This window comes from Nerophis lumbriciformis, linkage group LG13, assembly GCF_033978685.3.
Source record: "Nerophis lumbriciformis linkage group LG13, RoL_Nlum_v2.1, whole genome shotgun sequence".
In the NCBI taxonomy this organism is placed as follows: domain Eukaryota; kingdom Metazoa; phylum Chordata; class Actinopteri; order Syngnathiformes; family Syngnathidae; genus Nerophis; species Nerophis lumbriciformis.
Window position 1 is genome coordinate 3388299 of NC_084560.2, and position 21597 is coordinate 3409895.

The 21597-nt window shown below is 36.2% G+C and overlaps 1 protein-coding gene across 2 annotated transcripts in view; it reads left to right on the forward strand.

The window, feature by feature from the left end:
- LOC133613888 (cordon-bleu protein-like 1) overlaps window positions 1–21597 on the forward strand; it is a 156768-nt gene that overhangs the window by 98520 nt on the left and 36651 nt on the right. For both annotated transcript variants that reach the window (XM_072914418.1, XM_072914419.1), the window contains exons 7-8: window positions 2541–2783; window positions 2852–2981. In XM_072914418.1, coding sequence (XP_072770519.1) covers window positions 2541–2783; window positions 2852–2981 — 373 coding nt within the window. The remainder of the gene's footprint in view (window positions 1–2540; window positions 2784–2851; window positions 2982–21597) is intronic.

Here is a 21597-nt window from a genome sequence, read left to right on the forward strand (position 1 = left end):
TGTGAATGGATGAATGTGTGTGCGTGTGTCAATGTCTGTGTGTCAATGTGTGTGTGAATGAATGGATGTGTGTGAATGTTTATGAATGAATGTTTGTGTGTATTAATGTTTGTGAATGAATGTGTGTGTGTGTGTGTGTGTGTGTGTGTGTCAATGTGTGTGTGAATGAATGAATGTGTGTTAATGTGTGTGTGTGTGTGTGTGTGTGCGTGTGAATTAATTAATTTGTGTGTGTGAATGAATGAATGGGTGTGAATGTGTGAGTGAATGGATGAATGGGTGTGTATGTGTGTGTCAATAAATGAATGTGTGTGTGAATTAATGAATGTGTGTGTGTGTGTGTGTGTGTGTGTGAATGAATGTGTGTGTGTGTGTTAATGTGTGTGAATGAATGAACGTGTGTGTGAATGAATGCAAAACTACATTTAAATAACATATGAAATGGATAAATGTGTGTGTGCGTGTTAATGTGTGTGAATGAATGAATGGGTGTGTCAATAAATGAATGTGTGTGTGAATTAATGAATGTGTGTGCGTGTGAATTAATTAATGTGTGTGTGTGTGTGTGTGTGTGTGTGTGTGTGTGTGTGTGTGTGTGTGTGTGTGTGTGTGTGTGTGTGTGTGTGTGTGTGTGAATTAATTAATGTGTGTGTGTGTGTGTGTGTGTGTGTGTGAATTAATGAATGTGTGTTAAAATGTGTGAATGAATGAATGGGTGTGAATGTGTGAGTGAATGGATGAATGAGTGTGTGTATGTGTGTGTGAATGAATGTGTGTGCGTGTGAATGAATGTGTGTGTGTGAATGAATGAATGTTTGTCAATGTGTGTGTGTGAATGAATGAATGTGTGAATGAATGAATGATTGTGTGTGTGTGTGTGAATGAATGAATGTGTGTGTGTGTGTGTGTGTGTGTGTGTGTGTGTGTGTGTGTGTGTGTGTGTGTGTGAATGAATGCAAAAGTACATTTAAATGAAAAATGAAATGGATAAATGAACATTTTCGGTCTTCATCCTGTACTCTTGTTGGTGATGAATGGATGAACCATGCAGACTTCATACTTTATTATTTCTTTCTTACATTGAAAAGTCAATCTTAGCTTCTTGATCAAAGCACGTGCTTTTATTTTGTTGCATCTGTTTCACACTCTCTCTATGCTCTTATTTTGTTGCATCTGTTTCACACTCTCTCTATGCTCTTATTTTGTTGCATCTGTTTCACACTTTCTCTGTGCTCTTATTTTGTTGCATCTGTTTCACACTCTCTATGTTCTTATTTTGTTGCATCTGTTTCACACTCTCTATGCTCTTATTTTGTTGCATCTGTTTCACACTTTCTCTGTGCTCTTATTTTGTTGCATCTGTTTCACACTCTATGTTCTTATTTTGTTGCATCTGTTTCACACTTTCTCTGTGCTCTTATTTTGTTGCATCTGTTTCACACTCTCTATGCTCTTATTTTGTTGCATCTGTTTCACACTCTCTCTATGCTCTTATTTTGTTGCATCTGTTTCACACTCTATGTTCTTATTTTGTTGCATCTGTTTCACACTCTCTATGCTCTTATTTTGTTGCATCTGTTTCCTGTTTTGTGTTGACTTGCTTCCCTGAGGAACATCATGTGGGCACCAGTACCATGGAACTCACCAGTCCCATGGAACTCACCAGTCCCATGGAACTCACCAGTACAATGGAACTCACCAGTACCATGGAACTCACCAGTACCATGGAACTCACCAGTACCATGGAACTGACCAGTCCCATGGAACTGACCAGTCCCATGGAACTGACCAGTCCCATGGAACTCACCAGTCCCATGGAACTCACCAGTCCCATGGAACTCACCAGTCCCATGGAACTCACCAGTACAATGGAGCTCACCAGTCCCATGGAACTGACTAGTCCCATGGAACTCACCAGTACAATGGAACTGACCAGTACCATGGAACTCACCAGTACCATGGAACTCACCAGGACCCATGAAACTGACCAGTACCCATGGAACTCACCAGTCCCATGGAACTCACCAGTACCATGGAACTCGCCAGTACCATGGAACTGACCAGTACCATGGAACTCACCAGTACCATGGAACTCACCAGGACCCATGGAACTGACCAGTACCATGGAACTCACCAGGACCCATGGAACTCACCAGTACCCATGGAACTCACCAGTACCCATGGAACTCACCAGTCCCATGGAACTCCCCCTCTTCGTTCCATGTCGCCTTGTATTTACTTGGTGTCTGTGTGTGGATTCACTGTGTGTGCGAGCATGATTCAAGAAACCTTTTAGTGCACGTCGCCTGTGTCTCTGCAACCTGGAGGTCGTGCCCACATCTTTTGACCCCGTGGTGGCTTATTTTCAAGTCGTGTTCATTCCAAAAAAAAAAAAATACAGGTACATGCATGTTGTACATGATCAGGTACATGCATGTTGTACATGAGCAAAGAGAGGTTTGTTTACTTGTCTTTCATTGGTTGAGCATGTCGGGTGTGCTCTCAGAGCAAAGTCCTGATTGGATGTTTGCTCTTCCAAGGCCAGTTCTCCAGCCAGTGCTCCGGCTTCTCCGGTGCTGGCGATCAAGCCTCGACCTCTCAGCATGGCCTTGCCCAGGTCCAGCTCGCCGCCGCTCACGTCCCCGACGTCGCCGAGCGGCGAGGCGCCCAAGAAGAGACGAGCGCCTCAGCCGCCCATCCTGGTGTCTCAGAACTGCCACACCCACCCCGGCACCCGCCAGAGGTTCTACTCCGTACCCAACACCCCGCTGGACTGCCATCAGGTTGGGTCCAGCAAACATTGACCTGGTATTTTCAAGAGGACTTATGTGTTCTTGTTTTGGCTGTGTAGGGGTCTGGTCCAAGTCCCGGCTCCTCAGCCGAGTCGTCACTGAAAAGACCCAAACGCAAGGCTCCCCTTCCGCCCACACCCCCGGGGGTGACTGTCCCGGATACAGTTTTTGCTGAGGAAAATACACAAGGTGAGTTTTTTTGGCCATCCTAACTTTTTCAGGGTTTTTGTTGACAAATCTCAGCCTTTTTTTATGGAACTATTGTGCCCCCTTGTGGTCATTGCACTGAACAACATTAGCTCATACTTTCTGTGACTACTATGTATTGCAACTAGGGTTGTACCGGTGCTAGTATAGTACTGCCATACTAATGAATCATATTCGGTACTATACCGCCTCTAAAAAGTACTGGTCACGTGGTGACATTGCTGGTTCTACGAGCAGAGGAGCATGTTGGGCAGCGCACACACACAGAGTACTTACAAGCAGACACAGTGTGTAGACAGAAAAGGGAGAACGGACGCATTTTGGTGTCAAAAGTCAAGATAAAGGTGAAGTTATAACACTGAAACACCCTCAAGAAGAGCTGCTTTAAGACATGGCTAGCTAGCTAGCGGCTAACGTCCATCCGCAGTGTTTTAGCTACTTCTAAATCACTAATCCTGGCCTCCATGGCGACAAATAAAGTGAGTTTCTTACCTAAACACCGTAGGAGGATACAATAGCTCACCGGCGTCACAATGTAAACAAACGCCATGGGTGGATCTACACCTGACATCCACTGTAATGATACCAAGTACAAGAGCGTATCTAGTCGATACTACTATGATTATATTGATATTTTTTAGCATCACAAAATCTTTTTTTGTTGTTTTAAGTTTATATGATGTTTATAAAGTCAGTAAATATGTCCCTGGACACATGAGGACTTTGAATATGACCAATGTATGATCCTGTAACTACTTGGTATCGGATCCATACCTAAATGTGTGGTATCATCCAAAACTAATGTCAAGTATCAAAGAAGAGAAGAATAAGTGATTATTACATTTGAACAGAAGTGTAGATAGAACATGTTGAAACAGAAAACAGTGTGACACCTACCCTTTATATCAGTATTTTTCAACCATATTATTATTGGTTTATTAGGTATTATATTTTATTGTATGATCCTGCAACTACTTGATATCGGATTGATACCTAAATGTGTGGTATCATCCAAAACTAATGTCGAGTATCAAAGAAGAGAAGAATAAGTGATTATTACGTTTGAACAGAAGTGTAGATAGAACATGTTGAAACAGAAAATAAGGGCCAACTTATTTAGGCCCAATTTAGGGACAATTCAGGCAAATTAGGCCAATTAGGGTCAATTTAGGGCCAATTTAGGGCCAACTTTGTTTGTTTACTTACTACTAAAAGACAAGTTGTCTAGTATGTTCAACATTTTATTTAAGGACTAAATTGGCAAACAACTGTCTGCAGTGATCACTTTGTAAAATGTTTGTAAGGCCAATTTAGAGCCAACTTAGGGCCAATTAGGGCCAACTAAGGGCCAATTTATTAAGGGCCAATTTTTGGCTAATTAGGGCCAACTTAGGCAAATTAGGGCCAATTAGGGCCAACTTGGGGCCAAATAAGGCCAACTTAGTGCCAACGAGGGCCAATTTAGGCAAATTAGGGCAAATTATGGCCATTTTAGGGCCAATTTAATGCCAATTTAGGGCCAACTTATTTAGGGCCAATTTAGGGCCAACTTGGGTCACTTAGGGCCGATTAGGGCCAACTTAGGCAAATTAGGGCAAATTAGGCCAATTAGGGCCAATTAAGGCCAAGTTAGTGCCAACGAGGGCCAATTTAGGCAAATTAAGGCAAATGATGGCCATCTTAGGGCCAATTTAATGCCAATTTAGGGCCAACTTGGGTCACTTAGGGCCAACTTAGGCAAATTAGGGCCAATTAGGGCCAATTTAGGCAAATTAGGGCAAATTAGGCCAATTAGGGCCAATTAAGGCCAAGTTAGTGCCAATGAGGGCCAATTTAAGCAAATTAGGGCAAATTAGGCCAACTTAGGGCCAATTTAGTGCCAATTTAGGGCCAACTTATTTAGGGCCAATTTAAGGCCAATTTAGGGCCAACTTGGGCCAATTAGAGCCAATTAGAGCCAATTAGGGCCAATTAGGGCCAATTTGGGGTCAATTTAGGGCTAACTTAGGGCCAATTTAGTGCCAATTTAGGGCCAACTTATTTAGGGCCAATTTAAGGCCAATTTAGGGCCAACTTGGGCCAATTAGAGCCAATTAGAGCCAATTAGAGCCAATTAGGGCCAACGAGGGCCAATGTAGGCAAATTAAGGCAAATGATGGCCATCTTAGGGCCAATTTAATGCCAATTTAGGGCCAACTTGGGTCACTTAGGGCCAACTTAGGCAAATTAGGCCAATTAGGGCCAATTAAGGCCAAGTTAGTGCCAATGAGGGCCAATTTAGGCAAATTAGGGCAAATTAGGCCAATTTAGGGCCAACTTAGGGCCAATTTAGTGCCAATTTAGGGCCAACTTATTTAGGGCCAATTTAAGGCCAATTTAGGGTCAACTTGGGCCACTTAGGGCCAATTAGAGCCAATTAGAGCCAATTAGAGCCAATTAGGGCCAATTAGGGCCAATTTAGGGTCAATTTAGGGCTAACTTATTAGGGCCAATTTAGGCTAATTAGGCCAATTTAGGGCCAACTTTGGGATGACTTTGGGCTAACTTATTTAGGGCGAATTTAGGGCTAACTTATTCAGGGCCAACTTAGGCATATTAGGGCCAATTTGGGCCAATTTAGGGCCAATTAGGGCCAACTTTGTTTGTTTACTTACTACTAAAAGACAAGTTGTCTAGTATGTTGACTATTTTATTTAAGGACTAAATGACAATAATAAACATATGTTTCATGTACACTAACATTTGTTGTTACAATAAAGACAATAATGACATGTTTTGTGGTGCCCTTCATCTATAAAATATTAGACCCTAATTGGAATGACGGCTGCCCCACTTTTGTCCTCCACAATGAAAGGACGGTGTGTTTTCAGTTCTGTGATGTTTGGGGGTGTAATGGAGGTAGTTTCCGGTAATTGTGGCCATTATTCTAAAGTGGTGAGAGGGAAGCTCCACCCTGACCAATTTAAAGCAACAATCAGACTCTTTCATGTTTCAGCCTGAGACTTGAAAATAAAACTTGCTGTGTTTACGTGAGCTCTGTCGCCACCCTGAGGAAGTTTGAGCTTACTGCACTGAAATGACATTCCTGTTGCTTCTCCTACCTTGTTCATCTGCTCACAGTCTAGTGCTGCTCAGCAGCTCACTGGCATCTACCTCTTCTTTTCACAATCTGCAATCCAACACAATGAGATGAGCTCAGCATCTTTGCTGGATGACGAACAAAAATAGAATGCATCAATATAGGAACTAGATGAGCAATGCTGAAGGTGAACTTAAATCCTGGAATTTTTTTTTTTAGAATTGTTGAAGTAGAGCACACAATTCCCGAACAGGCTGAATAGTTTGAAGTTGGAACAGTTTGAATCAGATGAAAAATGTGGAACTTTGAAGAATGTCCCATTGATTTCAATGGGAATTTCTAAAGAATTTGGGAATTTCGGGAAAAGCAGGAATATTAAAAAAAAAAAAAAAAATCGTAGAAAAACTTGAATGGTCTGAATGAGTTAAAATGATTGGTGTTGGAATTTTTCAAATCGGTCGAGAAATGTTGAAGTAGTAACAGGTTGAAAAAATGGGAATTCCTGGAATTTTTTGGAACTTGGAAAAATGATAGTTTGAATGTCCAGGGTGAGTTGAATGTGTTAGAAGCGGTTGAAAAATGTGTAAATGGTGGAAGTTTGGAACATTTTGAATGGGGAAATGTCCCTAAAAACTGGGAATTCCAGGAAATCCGGGAAATGTTTTAGAATTATTGAAGGAAAGCACACAATTCCTGAACAGACGGAATATTTAGAAGTTGGAACAGTTTGAATTAGAAGAAAAATATAGAAGTTGTGGAACTTGGAAAAATGTCCCATTGATTTCATGGGAATTTCTAAAGAATTTGGGAATTTCGGGAAAAGCAGAAAAAAAAATAATAATAAAAAAGGTAGAAAAACTGGAATGGTCTGAATGAGTTAAAATGATTGGTGTTGGAATTTTTCAAATCGGTCGAGAAATGTTGAAGTAGTAACGGGTTGAAAAAACGGGAATTCTGGAAATTCCTGGAATTTTTTGGAATTTGGAAAAATGATAGTTTGAATGTCCAGGATGAGTCGAATGTGTTAGAAGCGGTTGAAAAATGTGTAAATGGTGGAAGTTTGGAACATTTTGAATGGGGAAATGTCCCTAAAAACTGGGAATTCCAGGAAATCCGGGAAATGTTTTAGAATTATTGAAGGAAAGCACACAATTCCTGAACAGGCGGAATATTTAGAAGTTGGAACAGTTTGAATTAGAAGAAAAATATAGAAGTTGTGGAACTTGGAAAAATGTCCCATTGATTTCAATGGGAATTTCTAAAGAATTTGGGAATTTCGGGAAAAGCAGGAATATTAAAAAAAAAAAAAAAAATGGTAGAAAAACTTGAATGGTCTGAATGAGTTAAAATGATTGGTGTTGGAATTTTTCAAATCGGTCGAGAAATGTTGAAGTAGTAACGGGTTGAAAAAAACGGGAATTCTGGGAATTCCTGGAATTTTTTGGAACTTGGAAAAATGATAGTTTGAATGTCCAGGATGAGTTGAATGTGTTAGAAGCGGTTGAAAAATGTGTAAATGGTGGAAGTTTGGAACATTTTGAATGGGGAAATGTCCCTAAAAACTGGGAATTCCAGGAAATCCGGGAAATGTTTTAGAATTATTGAAGGAAAGCACACAATTCCTGAACAGGCGGAATATTTAGAAGTTGGAACAGTTTGAATTAGAAGAAAAATATAGAAGTTGTGGAACTTGGAAAAATGTCCCATTGATTTCATGGGAATTTCTAAAGAATTTGGGAATTTCGGGAAAAGCAGGAATATTAAAAAAAAAAAAAGGTAGAAAAACTTGAATGAGTTAAAATGATTGGTGTTGGAATTTTTCAAATTGGTCGAGAAATGTTGAAGTAGTAACGGGTTGAAAAAAACGGGAATTCTGGGAATTCCTGGAATTTTTTGGAACTTGGAAAAATGATAGTTTGAATGTCCAGGGTGAGTTGAATGTGTTAGAAGCAGTTGAAAAATGTGTAAATGGTGAAAGTTTGGAACATTTTGAATGGGGAAATGTCCCTAAAAACTGGGAATTCCAGGAAATCCGGGAAATGTTTTAGAATTATTGAAGGAAAGCACACAATTCCTGAACAGACGGAATATTTAGAAGTTGGAACAGTTTGAATTAGAAGAAAAATATAGAAGTTGTGGAACTTGGAAAAATGTCCCATTGATTTCATGGGAATTTCTAAAGAATTTGGGAATTTCGGGAAAAGCAGGAATATTTAAAAAAAAAAAAAAAAATCGTAGAAAAACTTGAATGGTCTGAATGAGTTAAAATGATTGGTGTTGGAATTTTTCAAATCGGTCGAGAAATGTTGAAGTAGTAACAGGTTGAAAAAATGGGAATTCCTGGAATTTTTTGGAACTTGGAAAAATGATAGTTTGAATGTCCAGGGTGAGTTGAATGTGTTAGAAGCGGTTGAAAAATGTGTAAATGGTGGAAGTTTGGAACATTTTGAATGGGGAAATGTCCCTAAAAACTGGGAATTCCAGGAAATCCGGGAAATGTTTTAGAATTATTGAAGGAAAGCACACAATTCCTGAACAGGCGGAATATTTAGAAGTTGGAACAGTTTGAATTAGAAGAAAAATATAGAAGTTGTGGAACTTGGAAAAATGTCCCATTGATTTAATGGGAATTTCTAAAGAATTTGGGAATTTCGGGAAAAGCAGGAATATTAAAAAAAAAAAAAAGGTAGAAAAACTTGAATGGTCTGAATGAGTTAAAATGATTGGTGTTGGAATTTTTCAAATCGGTCGAGAAATGTTGAAGTAGTAACGGGTTGAAAAAAACGGGAATTCTGGGAATTCCTGGAATTTTTTGGAACTTGGAAAAATGATAGTTTGAATGTCCAGGATGAGTTGAATGTGTTAGAAGCGGTTGAAAAATGTGTAAATGGTGGAAGTTTGGAACATTTTGAATGGGGAAATGTCCCTAAAAACTGGGAATTCCAGGAAATCCGGGAAATGTTTTAGAATTATTGAAGGAAAGCACACAATTCCTGAACAGGCCGAATATTTAGAAGTTGGAACAGTTTGAATTAGAAGAAAAATATAGAAGTTGTGGAACTTGGAAAAATGTCCCATTGATTTCAATGGGAATTTCTAAAGAATTTGGGAATTTCGGGAAAAGCAGGAATATTAAAAAAAAAAAAAAAATTGTTAGAAAAACTTGAATGGTCTGAATGAGTTAAAATGATTGGTGTTGGAATTTTTCAAATCGGTCGAGAAATGTTGAAGTAGTAACAGGTTGAAAAAATGGGAATTCCTGGAATTTTTGGGAACTTGGAAAAATGATAGTTTGAATGTCAAGGATGAGTTGAATGTGTTAGAAGCGGTTGAAAAATGTGTAAATGGTGGAAGTTTGGAACATTTTGAATGGGGAAATGTCCCTAAAAACTGGGAAATCCGGGAAATGTTTTAGAATTATTGAAGGAAAGCACACAATTCCTGAACAGGCGGAATATTTAGAAGTTGGAACAGTTTGAATTAGAAGAAAAATATAGAAGTTGTGGAACTTGGAAAAATGTCCCATTGATTTCAATGGGAATTTCTAAAGAATTTGGGAATTTCGGGAAAAGCAGGAATATTAAAAAAAAAAAAAAAAAAGGTAGAAAAACTTGAATGAGTTAAAATGATTGGTGTTGGAATTTTTCAAATTGGTCGAGAAATGTTGAAGTAGTAACGGGTTGAAAAAACGGGAATTCTGGGAATTCCTGGAATTTTTTGGAACTTGGAAAAATGATAGTTTGAATGTCCAGGGTGAGTTGAATGTGTTAGAAGCGGTTGAAAAATGTGTAAATGGTGGAAGTTTGGAACATTTTGAATGGGGAAATGTCCCTAAAAACTGGGAATTCCAGGAAATCCGGGAAATGTTTTAGAATTATTGAAGGAAAGCACACAATTCCTGAACAGACGGAATATTTAGAAGTTGGAACAGTTTGAATTAGAAGAAAAATATAGAAGTTGTGGAACTTGGAAAAATGTCCCATTGATTTCAATGGGAATTTCTAAAGAATTTGGGAATTTCGGGAAAAGCAGGAATATTAAAAAAAAAAAAAAAATTGTTAGAAAAACTTGAATGGTCTGAATGAGTTAAAATGATTGGTGTTGGAATTTTTCAAATCGGTCGAGAAATGTTGAAGTAGTAACAGGTTGAAAAAATGGGAATTCCTGGAATTTTTTGGAACTTGGAAAAATGATAGTTTGAATGTCAAGGATGAGTTGAATGTGTTAGAAGCGGTTGAAAAATGTGTAAATGGTGGAAGTTTGGAACATTTTGAATGGGGAAATGTCCCTAAAAACTGGGAAATCCGGGAAATGTTTTAGAATTATTGAAGGAAAGCACACAATTCCTGAACAGGCGGAATATTTAGAAGTTGGAACAGTTTGAATTAGAAGAAAAATATAGAAGTTGTGGAACTTGGAAAAATGTCCCATTGATTTCAATGGGAATTTCTAAAGAATTTGGGAATTTCAGGAAAAGCAGGAATATTAAAAAAAAAAAAAAAAAAGGTAGAAAAACTTGAATGAGTTAAAATGATTGGTGTTGGAATTTTTCAAATTGGTCGAGAAATGTTGAAGTAGTAACGGGTTGAAAAAACGGGAATTCTGGGAATTCCTGGAATTTTTTGGAACTTGGAAAAATGATAGTTTGAATGTCCAGGGTGAGTTGAATGTGTTAGAAGCGGTTGAAAAATGTGTAAATGGTGGAAGTTTGGAACATTTTGAATGGGGAAATGTCCCTAAAAACTGGGAATTCCAGGAAATCCGGGAAATGTTTTAGAATTATTGAAGGAAAGCACACAATTCCTGAACAGACGGAATATTTAGAAGTTGGAACAGTTTGAATTAGAAGAAAAATATAGAAGTTGTGGAACTTGGAAAAATGTCCCATTGATTTCAATGGGAATTTCTAAAGAATTTGGGAATTTCGGGAAAAGCAGGAATATTAAAAAAAAAAAAAAAGGTAGAAAAACTTGAATGGTCTGAATGAGTTAAAATGATTGGTGTTGGAATTTTTCAAATCGGTCGAGAAATGTTGAAGTAGTAACAGGTTGAAAAAATGGGAATTCCTGGAATTTTTTGGAACTTGGAAAAATGATAGTTTGAATGTCAAGGATGAGTTGAATGTGTTAGAAGCGGTTGAAAAATGTGTAAATGGTGGAAGTTTGGAACATTTTGAATGGGGAAATGTCCCTAAAAACTGGGAAATCCGGGAAATGTTTTAGAATTATTGAAGGAAAGCACACAATTCCTGAACAGGCGGAATATTTAGAAGTTGGAACAGTTTGAATTAGAAGAAAAATATAGAAGTTGTGGAACTTGGAAAAATGTCCCATTGATTTCAATGGGAATTTCTAAAGAATTTGGGAATTTCGGGAAAAGCAGGAATATTAAAAAAAAAAAAAAAAAAGGTAGAAAAACTTGAATGAGTTAAAATGATTGGTGTTGGAATTTTTCAAATTGGTCGAGAAATGTTGAAGTAGTAACGGGTTGAAAAAACGGGAATTCTGGGAATTCCTGGAATTTTTTGGAACTTGGAAAAATGATAGTTTGAATGTCCAGGGTGAGTTGAATGTGTTAGAAGCGGTTGAAAAATGTGTAAATGGTGGAAGTTTGGAACATTTTGAATGGGGAAATGTCCCTAAAAACTGGGAATTCCAGGAAATCCGGGAAATGTTTTAGAATTATTGAAGGAAAGCACACAATTCCTGAACAGACGGAATATTTAGAAGTTGGAACAGTTTGAATTAGAAGAAAAATATAGAAGTTGTGGAACTTGGAAAAATGTCCCATTGATTTCAATGGGAATTTCTAAAGAATTTGGGAATTTCGGGAAAAGCAGGAATATTAAAAAAAAAAAAAAAAAAGGTAGAAAAACTTGAATGGTCTGAATGAGTTAAAATGATTGGTGTTGGAATTTTTCAAATCGGTCGAGAAATGTTGAAGTAGTAACGGGTTGAAAAAAACGGGAATTCTGGAAATTCCTGGAATTTTTTGGAACTTGGAAAAATGATAGTTTGAATGTCCAGGGTGAGTTGAATGTGTTAGAAGCGGTTGAAAAATTTGTAAATGGTGGAAGTTTGGAACATTTTGAATGGGGAAATGTCCCTAAAAACTGGGAATTCCAGGAAATCCGGGAAATGTTTTAGAATTATTGAAGGAAAGCACACAATTCCTGAACAGACGGAATATTTAGAAGTTGGAACAGTTTGAATTAGAAGAAAAATATAGAAGTTGTGGAACTTGGAAAAATGTCCCATTGATTTCATGGGAATTTCTAAAGAATTTGGGAATTTCGGGAAAAGCAGGAATATTAAAAAAAAAAAAAAAAAAAGGTAGAAAAACTTGAATGGTCTGAATGAGTTAAAATGATTGGTGTTGGAATTTTTCAAATCGGTCGAGAAATGTTGAAGTAGTAACAGGTTGAAAAAATGGGAATTCCTGGAATTTTTTGGAACTTGGAAAAATGATAGTTTGAATGTCCAGGGTGAGTTGAATGTGTTAGAAGCAGTTGAAAAATGTGTAAATGGTGAAAGTTTGGAACATTTTGAATGGGGAAATGTCCCTAAAAACTGTGAATTCCAGGAAATCCGGGAAATGTTTTAGAATTATTGAAGGAAAGCACACAATTCCTGAACAGGCGGAATATTTAGAAGTTGGAACAGTTTGAATTAGAAGAAAAATATAGAAGTTGTGGAACTTGGAAAAATGTCCCATTGATTTCAATGGGAATTTCTAAAGAATTTGGGAATTTCGGGAAAAGCAGGAATATTAAAAAAAAAAAAAAAAGGTAGAAAAACTTGAATGAGTTAAAATGATTGGTGTTGGAATTTTTCAAATTGGTCGAGAAATGTTGAAGTAGTAACGGGTTGAAAAAACGGGAATTCTGGGAATTCCTGGAATTTTTTGGAACTTGGAAATATGATAGTTTGAATGTCCAGGATGAGTTGAATGTGTTAGAAGCGGTTGAAAAATGTGTAAATGGTGAAAGTTTGGAACATTTTGAATGGGGAAATGTCCCTCAAAACTGGGAATTCCAGGAAATCCGGGAAATGTTTTAGAATTATTGAAGGAAAGCACACAATTCCTGAACAGGCGGAATATTTAGAAGTTGGAACAGTTTGAATTAGAAGAAAAATATAGAAGTTGTGGAACTTGGAAAAATGTCCCATTGATTTCAATGGGAATTTCTAAAGAATTTGGGAATTTCGGGAAAAGCAGGAATATTAAAAAAAAAAAAAAAAAAGGTAGAAAAACTTGAATGGTCTGAATGAGTTAAAATGATTGGTGTTGGAATTTTTCAAATCGGTCGAGAAATGTTGAAGTAGTAACGGGTTGAAAAAAACGGGAATTCTGGAAATTCCTGGAATTTTTTGGAACTTGGAAAAATGATAGTTTGAATGTCCAGGGTGAGTTGAATGTGTTAGAAGCGGTTGAAAAATTTGTAAATGGTGGAAGTTTGGAACATTTTGAATGGGGAAATGTCCCTAAAAACTGGGAATTCCAGGAAATCCGGGAAATGTTTTAGAATTATTGAAGGAAAGCACACAATTCCTGAACAGACGGAATATTTAGAAGTTGGAACAGTTTGAATTAGAAGAAAAATATAGAAGTTGTGGAACTTGGAAAAATGTCCCATTGATTTCATGGGAATTTCTAAAGAATTTGGGAATTTCGGGAAAAGCAGGAATATTTAAAAAAAAAAAAAAAAAATCGTAGAAAAACTTGAATGGTCTGAATGAGTTAAAATGATTGGTGTTGGAATTTTTCAAATCGGTCGAGAAATGTTGAAGTAGTAACGGGTTGAAAAAAACGGGAATTCTGGGAATTCCTGGAATTTTTTGGAACTTGGAAAAATGATAGTTTGAATGTCCAGGATGAGTTGAATGTGTTAGAAGCGGTTGAAAAATGTGTAAATGGTGGAAGTTTGGAACATTTTGAATGGGGAAATGTCCCTAAAAACTGGGAATTCCAGGAAATCCGGGAAATGTTTTAGAATCATTGAAGGAAAGCACACAATTCCTGAACAGGCGGAATATTTAGAAGTTGGAACAGTTTAAATTAGAAGAAAAATATAGAAGTTGTGGAACTTAGAAAAATGTCCCATTGATTTCAATGGGAATTTCTAAAGAATTTGGGAATTTCGGGAAAAGCAGGAATATTAAAAAAAAAAAAAAGGTAGAAAAACTTGAATGGTCTGAATGAGTTAAAATGATTGGTGTTGGAATTTTTCAAATTGGTCGAGAAATGTTGAAGTAGTAACGGGTTGAAAAAAACGGGAATTCTGGGAATTCCTGGAATTTTTTGGAACTTGGAAAAATGATAGTTTGAATGTCCAGGATGAGTTGAATGTGTTAGAAGCGGTTGAAAAATGTGTAAATGGTGGAAGTTTGGAACATTTTGAATGGGGAAATGTCCCTAAAAACTGGGAATTCCAGGAAATCCGGGAAATGTTTTAGAATTATTGAAGAAAAGCACACAATTCCTGAACAGGCGGAATATTTTGAAGTTGGAACAGTTTGAATTAGAAGAAAAATATAGAAGTTGTGGAACTTGGAAAAATGTCCCATTGATTTCATGGGAATTTCTAAAGAATTTGGGAATTTCGGGAAAAGCAGGAATATTAAAAAAAAAAAAAAGTAGAAAAACTTGAATGGTCTGAATGAGTTAAAATGATTGGTGTTGGAATTTTTCAAATCGGTCGAGAAATGTTGAAGTAGTAACGGGTTAAAAAAACGGGAATTCTGGAAATTCCTGGAATTTTTTGGAACTTGGAAAAATGATAGTTTGAATGTCCAGGATGAGTTGAATGTGTTAGAAGCGGTTAAAAAATGTGTAAATGGTTGAAGTTTGGAACATTTTGAATGGGGAAATGTCCCTAAAAACTGGGAATTCCAGGAAATCCGGGAAATGTTTTAGAATTATTGAAGGAAAGCACACAATTCCTGAACAGGCGGAATATTTTGAAGTTGGAACAGTTTGAATTAGAAGAAAAATATAGAAGTTGTGGAGCTTGGAAAAATGTCCCATTGATTTCAATGGGAATTTCTAAAGAATTTGGGAATTTCGGGAAAAGCAGGAATATTAAAAAAAAAAAAAAAAAAGGTAGAAAAACTTGAATGGTCTGAATGAGTTAAAATGATTGGTGTTGGAATTTTTCAAATCGGTCGAGAAATGTTGAAGTAGTAACGGGTTGAAAAAACGGGAATTCTGGGAATTCCTGGAATTTTTTGGAACTTGGAAAAATGATAGTTTGAATGTCCAGGATGAGTTGAATGTGTTAGAAGCGGTTGAAAAATGTGTAAATGGTGGAAGTTTGGAACATTTTGAATGGGGAAATGTCCCTAAAAACTGGGAATTCCAGGAAATCCGGGAAATGTTTTAGAATTATTGAAGAAAAGCACACAATTCCTGAACAGGCGGAATATTTTGAAGTTGGAACAGTTTGAATTAGAAGAAAAATATAGAAGTTGTGGAACTTGGAAAAATGTCCCATTGATTTCATGGGAATTTCTAAAGAATTTGGGAATTTCGGGAAAAGCAGGAATATTAAAAAAAAAAAAAAGTAGAAAAACTTGAATGGTCTGAATGAGTTAAAATGATTGGTGTTGGAATTTTTCAAATCGGTCGAGAAATGTTGAAGTAGTAACGGGTTAAAAAAACGGGAATTCTGGAAATTCCTGGAATTTTTTGGAACTTGGAAAAATGATAGTTTGAATGTCCAGGATGAGTTGAATGTGTTAGAAGCGGTTAAAAAATGTGTAAATGGTTGAAGTTTGGAACATTTTGAATGGGGAAATGTCCCTAAAAACTGGGAATTCCAGGAAATCCGGGAAATGTTTTAGAATTATTGAAGAAAAGCACACAATTCCTGAACAGGCGGAATATTTTGAAGTTGGAACAGTTTGAATTAGAAGAAAAATATAGAAGTTGTGGAGCTTGGAAAAATGTCCCATTGATTTCAATGGGAATTTCTAAAGAATTTGGGAATTTCGGGAAAAGCAGGAATATTAAAAAAAAAAAAAAAAGGTAGAAAAACTTGAATGGTCTGAATGAGTTAAAATGATTGGTGTTGGAATTTTTCAAATCGGTCGAGAAATGTTGAAGTAGTAACGGGTTGAAAAAACGGGAATTCTGGAAATTCCTGGAATTTTTTGGAACTTGGAAAAATGATAGTTTGAATGTCCAGGATGAGTTGAATGTGTTAGAAGCGGTTGAAACATGTGTAAATGGTGGAAGTTTGGAACATTTTGAATGGGGAAATGTCCCTAAAAACTGGGAATTCCAGGAAATCCGGGAAATGTTTTAGAATTATTGAAGGAAAGCACACAATTCCTGAACAGGCAGAATATTTAGAAGTTGGAACAGTTTGAATTAGAAGAAAAATATAGAAGTTGTGGAACTTGGAAAAATGTCCCATTGATTTCAATGGGAATTTCTAAAGAATTTGGGAATTTCGGGAAAAGCAGGAATATTAAAAAAAAAAAAAAGGTAGAAAAACTTGAATGGTCTGAATGAGTTAAAATGATTGGTGTTGGAATTTTTCAAATTGGTCGAGAAATGTTGAAGTAGTAACTGGTTGAAAAAAACGGGAATTCTGGGAATTCCTGGAATTTTTTGGAACTTGGAAAAATGATAGTTTGAATGTCCAGGATGAGTTGAATGTGTTAGAAGCGGTTGAAAAATGTGTAAATGGTGGAAGTTTGGAACATTTTGAATGGGGAAATGTCCCTAAAAACTGGGAATTCCAGGAAATCCGGGAAATGTTTTAGAATTATTGAAGGAAAGCACACAATTCCTGAACAGACGGAATATTTAGAAGTTGGAACAGTTTGAATTAGAAGAAAAATATAGAAGTTGTGGAACTTGGAAAAATGTCCCATTGATTTCAATGGGAATTTCTAAAGAATTTGGGAATTTGGGAATTTCGGGAAAAGCAGGAATATTAACAAAAAAAAAAAAAGGTAGAAAAACTTGAATGAGTTAAAATGATTGGTGTTGGAATTTTTCAAATTGGTCGAGAAATGTTGAAGTAGTAACGGGTTGAAAAAACGGGAATTCTGGGAATTCCTGGAATTTTTTGGAACTTGGAAAAATGATAGTTTGAATGTCCAGGATGAGTTGAATGTGTTAGAAGCGGTTGAAAAATGTGTAAATGGTGGAAGTTTGGAACATTTTGAATGGGGAAATGTCCCTAAAAACTGGGAATTCCAGGAAATCCGGGAAATGTTTTAGAATTATTGAAGGAAAGCACACAATTCCTGAACAGACGGAATATTTAGAAGTTGGAACAGTTTGAATTAGAAGAAAAATATAGAAGTTGTGGAACTTGGAAAAATGTCCCATTGATTTCAATGGGAATTTCTAAAGAATTTGGGAATTTCGGGAAAAGCAGGAATATTAAAAAAAAAAAAAAAAAGGTAGAAAAACTTGAATGGTCTGAATGAGTTTGATTGGTGTTGGAATTGTTCAAATCGGTCGAGAAATGTTGAAGTAGTAACAGGTTGAAAAAACGGGAATTCTGGAAATTCCTGGAATTTTTTGGAACTTGGAAAAATGATAGTTTGAATGTCCAGGATGAGTTGAATGTGTTAGAAGCGGTTGAAAAATGTGTAAATGGTGGAAGTTTGGAACATTTTGAATGGGGAAATGTCCCTAAAAACTGGGAATTCCAGGAAATCCGGGAAATGTTTTAGAATTATTGAAGGAAAGCACACAATTCCTGGACAGGCGGAATATTTAGAAGTTGGAACAGTTTGAATTAGAAGAAAAATATAGAAGTTGTGGAACTTGGAAAAATGTCCCATTGATTTCAATGGGAATTTCTAAAGAATTTGGGAATTTCGGGAAAAGCAGGAATATTAAAAAAAAAAAAAAAAGGCAGAAAAACTTGAATGGTCTGAATGAGTTAAAATGATTTGTGTTGGAATTTTTCAAATCGGTCGAGAAATGTTGAAGTAGTAACGGGTTGAAAAAAACGGGAATTCTGGAAATTCCTGGAATTTTTTGGAACTTGGAAAAATGATAGTTTGAATGTCCAGGGTGAGTTGAATGTGTTAGAAGCGGTTGAAAAATGTGTAAATGGTGGAAGTTTGGAACATTTTGAATGGGGAAATGTCCCTAAAAACTGGGAATTCCAGGAAATCCGGGAAATGTTTTAGAAATATTGAAGGAAAGCACACAATTCCTGAACAGGCGGAATATTTAGAAGTTGGAACAGTTTGAATTAGAAGAAAAATATAGAAATTGTGGAACTTGGAAAAATGTCCCATTGATTTCAATGGGAATTTCTAAAGAATTTGGGAATTTGGGAATTTCGGGAAAAGCAGGAATATTAACAAAAAAAAAAAAAGGTAGAAAAACTTGAATGAGTTAAAATGATTGGTGTTGGAATTTTTCAAATTGGTCGAGAAATGTTGAAGTAGTAACGGGTTGAAAAAACGGGAATTCTGGGAATTCCTGGAATTTTTTGGAACTTGGAAAAATGATAGTTTGAATGTCCAGGATGAGTTGAATGTGTTAGAAGCGGTTGAAAAATGTGTAAATGGTGGAAGTTTGGAACATTTTGAATGGGGAAATGTCCCTAAAAACTGGGAATTCCAGGAAATCCGGGAAATGTTTTAGAATTATTGAAGGAAAGCACACAATTCCTGAACAGACGGAATATTTAGAAGTTGGAACAGTTTGAATTAGAAGAAAAATATAGAAGTTGTGGAACTTGGAAAAATGTCCCATTGATTTCAATGGGAATTTCTAAAGAATTTGGGAATTTGGGAATTTCGGGAAAAGCAGGAATATTAACAAAAAAAAAAAAAGGTAGAAAAACTTGAATGAGTTAAAATGATTGGTGTTGGAATTTTTCAAATTGGTCGAGAAATGTTGAAGTAGTAACGGGTTGAAAAAACGGGAATTCTGGGAATTCCTGGAATTTTTTGGAACTTGGAAAAATGATAGTTTGAATGTCCAGGATGAGTTGAATGTGTTAGAAGCGGTTGAAAAATGTGTAAATGGTGGAAGTTTGGAACATTTTGAATGGGGAAATGTCCCTAAAAACTGGGAATTCCAGGAAATCCGGGAAATGTTTTAGAATTATTGAAGGAAAGCACACAATTCCTGAACAGACGGAATATTTAGAAGTTGGAACAGTTTGAATTAGAAGAAAAATATAGAAGTTGTGGAACTTGGAAAAATGTCCCATTGATTTCAATGGGAATTTCTAAAGAATTTGGGAATTTCGGGAAAAGCAGGAATATTAAAAAAAAAAAAAAAAAGGTAGAAAAACTTGAATGGTCTGAATGAGTTTGATTGGTGTTGGAATTGTTCAAATCGGTCGAGAAATGTTGAAGTAGTAACAGGTTGAAAAAACGGGAATTCTGGAAATTCCTGGAATTTTTTGGAACTTGGAAAAATGATAGTTTGAATGTCCAGGATGAGTTGAATGTGTTAGAAGCGGTTGAAAAATGTGTAAATGGTGGAAGTTTGGAACATTTTGAATGGGGAAATGTCCCTAAAAACTGGGAATTCTAGGAAATCCGGGAAATGTTTTAGAAATATTGAAGGAAAGCACACAATTCCTGAACAGGCGGAATATTTAGAAGTTGGAACAGTTTGAATTAGAAGAAAAATATAGAAATTGTGGAACTTGGAAAAATGTCCCATTGATTTCAATGGGAATTTCTAAAGAATTTGGGAATTTGGGAATTTCGGGAAAAGCAGGAATATTAACAAAAAAAAAAAAAGGTAGAAAAACTTGAATGAGTTAAAATGATTGGTGTTGGAATTTTTCAAATTGGTCGAGAAATGTTGAAGTAGTAACGGGTTGAAAAAACGGGAATTCTGGGAATTCCTGGAATTTTTTGGAACTTGGAAAAATGATAGTTTGAATGTCCAGGATGAGTTGAATGTGTTAGAAGCGGTTGAAAAATGTGTAAATGGTGGAAGTTTGGAACATTTTGAATGGGGAAATGTCCCTAAAAACTGGGAATTCCAGGAAATCCGGGAAATGTTTTAGAATTATTGAAGGAAAGCACACAATTCCTGAACAGACGGAATATTTAGAAGTTGGAACAGTTTGAATTAGAAGAAAAATATAGAAGTTGTGGAACTTGGAAAAATGTCCCATTGATTTCAATGGGAATTTCTAAAGAATTTGGGAATTTCGGGAAAAGCAGGAATATTAAAAAAAAAAAAAAAAAGGTAGAAAAACTTGAATGGTCTGAATGAGTTTGATTGGTGTTGGAATTGTTCAAATCGGTCGAGAAATGTTGAAGTAGTAACAGGTTGAAAAAACGGGAATTCTGGAAATTCCTGGAATTTTTTGGAACTTGGAAAAATGATAGTTTGAATGTCCAGGATGAGTTGAATGTGTTAGAAGCGGTTGAAAAATGTGTAAATGGTGGAAGTTTGGAACATTTTGAATGGGGAAATGTCCCTAAAAACTGGGAATTCCAGGAAATCCGGGAAATGTTTTAGAATTATTGAAGGAAAGCACACAATTCCTGGACAGGCGGAATATTTAGAAGTTGGAACAGTTTGAATTAGAAGAAAAATATAGAAGTTGTGGAACTTGGAAAAATGTCCCATTGATTTCAATGGGAATTTCTAAAGAATTTGGGAATTTCGGGAAAAGCAGGAATATTAAAAAAAAAAAAAAAAGGCAGAAAAACTTGAATGGTCTGAATGAGTTAAAATGATTTGTGTTGGAATTTTTCAAATCGGTCGAGAAATGTTGAAGTAGTAACGGGTTGAAAAAAACGGGAATTCTGGAAATTCCTGGAATTTTTTGGAACTTGGAAAAATGATAGTTTGAATGTCCAGGGTGAGTTGAATGTGTTAGAAGCGGTTGAAAAATGTGTAAATGGTGGAAGTTTGGAACATTTTGAATGGGGAAATGTCCCTAAAAACTGGGAATTCCAGGAAATCCGGGAAATGTTTTAGAATTATTGAAGGAAAGCACACAATTCCTGAACAGGCGGAATATTTAGAAGTTGGAACAGTTTGAATTAGAAGAAAAATATAGAAGTTGTGGAACTTGGAAAAATGTCCCATTGATTTCATGGGAATTTCTAAAGAATTTGGGAATTTCGGGAAAAGCAGGAATATTAAAAAAAAAAAAAAGGTAGAAAAACTTGAATGGTCTGAATGAGTTAAAATGATTGGTGTTGGAATTTCTCAAATCGGTCGAGAAATGTTGAAGTAGTAACGGGTTGAAAAAACGGGAATTCTGGAAATTCCTGGAATTTTTTGGAACTTGGAAAAATGATAGTTTGAATGTCCAGGATGAGTTGAATGTGTTAGAAGCGGTTGAAAAATGTGTAAATGGTGGAAGTTTGGAACATTTTGAATGGGGAAATGTCCCTAAAAACTGGGAATTCCAGGAAATCCGGGAAATGTTTTAGAATTATTGAAGGAAAGCACACAATTCCTGAACAGGCGGAATATTTAGAAGTTGGAACAGTTTGAATTAGAAGAAAAATATAGAAGTTGTGGAACTTGGAAAAATGTCCCATTGATTTCATGGGA